At 42.9% G+C, this 4,502-nt stretch overlaps 1 protein-coding gene across 1 annotated transcript in view; it reads right to left on the minus strand.

The window, feature by feature from the left end:
* PARG (poly(ADP-ribose) glycohydrolase) overlaps positions 1-4,404 on the minus strand; it is a 126,728-nt gene extending 122,324 nt beyond the window's left edge. The window contains exon 1 of the mRNA XM_067552474.1: positions 3,855-4,404. Coding sequence (XP_067408575.1) covers positions 3,855-4,077 — 223 coding nt within the window. The 5' untranslated portion in view covers positions 4,078-4,404. The remainder of the gene's footprint in view (positions 1-3,854) is intronic.
* Positions 4,405-4,502: the final 98 nt, after the last annotated feature.

A 4,502-nucleotide genomic window follows, 5' to 3' on the forward strand; every position in this document is an offset into this window, starting at 1 on the left:
ACACGGGCCTTGTAATGCTGAAAGTATTAAAACTGATCAAGAGCAGCTTCAGTTCATGCACTCAGTTGTTCCAAAGTTCAAAGAAAGAACACATGTAACTTGCTCATTTGGGTTAATCTATTCCTTTTTTCTTTTGTGAATGTGCAAACCACCCATCCTTTCATTCCAGGCAAATTTCTTGAAATGTAATTCTGGTTTTAGGAGGGACAGAATTTATCATTTGTTTTATTCAAGAGTATGTAACTAAATGCTACCATTTCCTTAGAATTATGCAGGAAACGTAACACATAAGGAAAGGTAAAAAAAGACTCATTATCCAAAATCTTCCAATAAAAAATATTCTATTTCAGAATTAGAAATCAGAAAGTTCAATATATTCAGGTAATAGACAAATCTACATATTTGTCATAATTGAACTGCCTTCAGAAAAGCCCCCAAATATGATGGTACAACCAAGCAAGACTTAAACCTTCAGTTTTCATTCAATCCACTACATAAGCATTTAGCTGGAGCCTTTTAATAAGCTTAGACACCCCAGTAAACAATCTGAAGCTTTGGTGTAATTAAAATCAGCTGAGCAGTCAAGAAACTCAGCAAGATGCAAGTCAAGTTGTCCTGAATTTGTTGCAGTGCAGTACTCTCCCTCCTGTGGCTTCATTTCCTTTTGGTTGTTGTGGAAGTGAATGAAAAGAAAACCTTATCACTGCACTGGCCTCCAATTTTGGGGTCCTCCTCCTTCATGAACAATTCATAACCTGCCTGGGCTGCTGCTCATTTGTTTCCCTAATAGCTGTGGTAATAACATGGAACTGACATAATTCTTGTCAGTTTCAAAGCGGCCTAAAAAGGACTTGAATAGCAGTAATGAAAGTGATGAAAGTCTTGTTAATTCCATGCTGTTTCCACAACTTGGCAAGCTTTGAGCAGAAGCTCACGAATTAGTTATCTTCAAACTCAGGAAAACAACACTGTATCATCTTATATTCAGTTGACATTTCCAAGGTAATCATTACCATAAGAGCTTTTTATTTTTTTTTAATAATGGGCATAGCTAGGGGTGGGCCTGAGTGGGCCATAACCCACCCACTTTGAAAGCAGGCCCAATCAATTGGTTGCTTCTGCTGCCAATGCTCCACTTAACTTGCTACCTTGGCAACTGGAGTGTCAGGCAGCTTAATCTCGGCTGGTCCGCTCCACTTTCCTGAACTTCTGGCTTCCAGTCACATGACCAAAAGTGCTTGTTTTTCCTGCCAGGCCCACCCAAGTCAGCCGCAGGCCCTGCCAAAAAATAAGTCCTGGCTACACCCCGGATAAAAACATTGTGTAGAAGTTGATGGCTTAGTTCCCCTTCCTCCCACATGCTATGAAGTTCTCTACTTGCCACTGGAAATTGGAAAAGTTAACCTTTTAATCTCTGCCAACTGTTATGGTAGTTTTGGACTACTGAACCAAGACACCAGACAGCCATCAGAGCTATAGCTAGGTTCTTATGTTGCATCGATCACAACTTTCAGTCACTGTTCACTTGAAGTGAATTTCACCCACATACCTAGTAGCAACAGGATCAATATCTTATCACCAACTTACAGGTTCTCCAACTTTTTTTATGGTATGGACTACAACATAATAGAGAGTCTTTTATGAACACTTCCCTTCCTTTCAGCACCATGTCCTCGGCCACTGGTGATCAAATAACATCCCTGTCGTAACTACAGCAGTTTCTTACATGGAAAAGTAATAGTAGAAAAGTAATGCATTTTAGGGACTTCTGATGTAAAGCAGAAACGAGGAGAGTTAGCACCAGGTGACCAGCCAGATTTTCATGGACCACAACCAAGTGTTCTGTATTTAGAAGCTACTGAACTCAGTCTCAACAACTGCTTGATTCCACCTCCACATAGCAAAAATAATTAACCTTTGATTCATTTCACTAAGTCAAAGCACAATCAAAAGGATAACCAAGGGTCCAAATGCTATTTCTAAAATATCTAAAACATGTTTTTCTTTATTTTAAAATCAATTTTCCCTTTTGTATTTAATCTAATGCAGTTATACTTTTTTTTTTTTTTTTTTTTTTTTTTTTAAACCTTAGGTAGTTTCAGTGTATCAAACAAAACAGAAAAAGTCAGACTTGTTCCAACATGTGTTGGATACACTTTTCTAAAGCCAGCAGCTCACCTCTTGAGAAACACTTGTGCTAACAAAGGAACAGTTTTCAGCTGATAAAATACAGGGAAGAAAGACAGTAGCTACCTCATAATGGAATACAAGGGCCCCAGACCAGAGCCAGTCATATTTGGATAGCTCTCTCTAGCCAGAGGCACCATGATGTACTACCATGCTTTTCTGTTACTACTGTAAGTGATAAAAGCCTACTGCAGATAAAGGGGGTGAAAAGGAGATATTACTTACCCAGCACTGAATATGTACATAAGAAAAAAGCTTTAAAATATAATGAAATTGAAAGCTCTACGCTTACACTGAAGGCTCCACTCACTTCTAAGAAACATGCAGTTCTGTATAACTACCCCAAAGCAGACTAGCTGGATTATTAGAAGACTCTTATTATTCTGAAAAGATATTTGCATCAATAACCAACTTTCCTTCAAAGCATCCCCCTAACTTCCCCCCGAATCAGAGCGGTCTTTCTTGGTACTACCTGTTGCTGAAAGAGTTACATCCCTCTCAAAAGGTCTGTAGTCGGATGTACATGATATACCTGAAGGATTTGATTTTCTTTCCTTATGCCCCTTTTCTTAAATATACGCTTTATTTTATTCATGGAAGTTTTAGACTAAGAACACTAGCTCCAGACAGAAGTAACATTGGCAGGGCACGTACAAGTTTTTTTTCCAGTTTTGTAACATGTAACACCACCATGATAGTCCTCTACTCTAGATGCCTAAATGAGGCAAACCAGAAAATGTGACAATTTTGACATTTGACACTGTTAAATTATGCCTGTTGGGACTCAGTACTATATACAACAGCAGACATATTTAGAAAATATTTATCCCTAATACAGGCTATATATTTTACACACCACCTGGACTACAGCAGCACAATTAATCTGCAGAGAAACATGCATGCTGTTACCATCTCCAACTCCATTGAACATGCTGAAAAAGAAACATCATGTCTTTTAATGCCTAGGTACAACAGGTGTGGACAGAAAATGGACACTGCAGCCTCCAGTAGACTCCTCTCCTTCCCCCAGGCAAACTGACAACCTCGGACTTAACATTTTAACCTAGTTCATCATTATGTTAAAATGTTTAAATCTGATGTTCATCCATTAGGATTACAGGAAGTAATGAGTATAAGAAACTTTTGGCTATTGAAATAGGTGAATTATAAATTAACAAACAATTCCCTCCATTAAATTCATCCTGCAGCCAAACAGCACTTTAAATACTTGAAAAGTAAGTAGTCAGTTTTCTAGCTAGGTTAACTGATGCTCTCAATATACATCTAGCAAAACTATCTTATGTGAGGATTAGAAAAGGTATCAAATCTTAACAGGTCTAACAAAAAAAGGGGGTACTTAACAGTTTCTACAGGCAATATGGTGACAAGTAAGAAGCAGTTAGTGAAGATACCATTTGCCCGGTTTATTAAAAGTCCATAAAAGCGAACAAAACAACCAGAAGACTGAACAACATACTTGTCTCTGTGCACTTAGTACAATCTTGGCTTCTCCGATGGACATGGGGGTGGGGAGGGAGAATCAGAGTTACACACACACATACAGGGAAAGGCTCCCCCACCAACACCACACAGCAAGTCAGATAGGCGACACAAAGCAGCAACAAAGACACATAGAGGAAGGTTAAAAGGAGGCGGGTGGCACAAACCTTTGTTCCCCACCGTGGCTGCCAGACTTCGGCTGCTACCGCTGCTTCTGGGCCTTGGTTCCCGGGAGGAAGGGGGAGAAGGCGACGGCTGAGGCTGCAGTGTCCCTTTTCTGTCCAAGGAAGGAGGCTGCTCTTCCTCCGAGCTGCGGCTGCCGCTAGGGGAGGCGGGGGGGCCCAACCTGACTCTCTTCCTGGGGGTTTCACACTCAGCCCCTGCACTCATGCTTAGGAGACACCCTGCCCCCCGCTCCGCGCTTCCCCAAACGCGCTGCGGAGCTGGGCTCAGCAGGGAGGAGGAGAGGCAGCCCCCAAAGGAGAGAAGGAGGCAGGGGCCCTCCCCCTCCACATCTTCCTGCTGCCGAAAAGGGGGGCTCGGGAGCAACGCGCCCGGCGCTCCCGCACCCCAAACCTTCCGTGGGCCAAAGAGCGGGCCGGGATAAGCAGCGGGGCCGGAGAGGCCAGGGCACTCCGCCAGGGGCTGGACTCAGGCCAACGGGGGGGCGGGAGTAGTGGCCACACGGCTCAAAATGTCTCCCCCTCTCTCCATAGCAACAGCTCCTCCCCCCTCCCCGCCTCTTTGGGCCGGAAAGCAACGTACCCCCGGGCCGTCGTAAAGCGGAACAGGAGCCGTGAAAGCTGCGGCGCTCG

The sequence above is a fragment of the Emydura macquarii genome, unplaced genomic scaffold (genome assembly GCF_026122565.2).
Source record: "Emydura macquarii macquarii isolate MOO-44397 ecotype Brisbane River unplaced genomic scaffold, CSIRO-AGI_Emac_v2 contig_1390, whole genome shotgun sequence".
Taxonomy (NCBI): domain Eukaryota; kingdom Metazoa; phylum Chordata; order Testudines; family Chelidae; genus Emydura; species Emydura macquarii.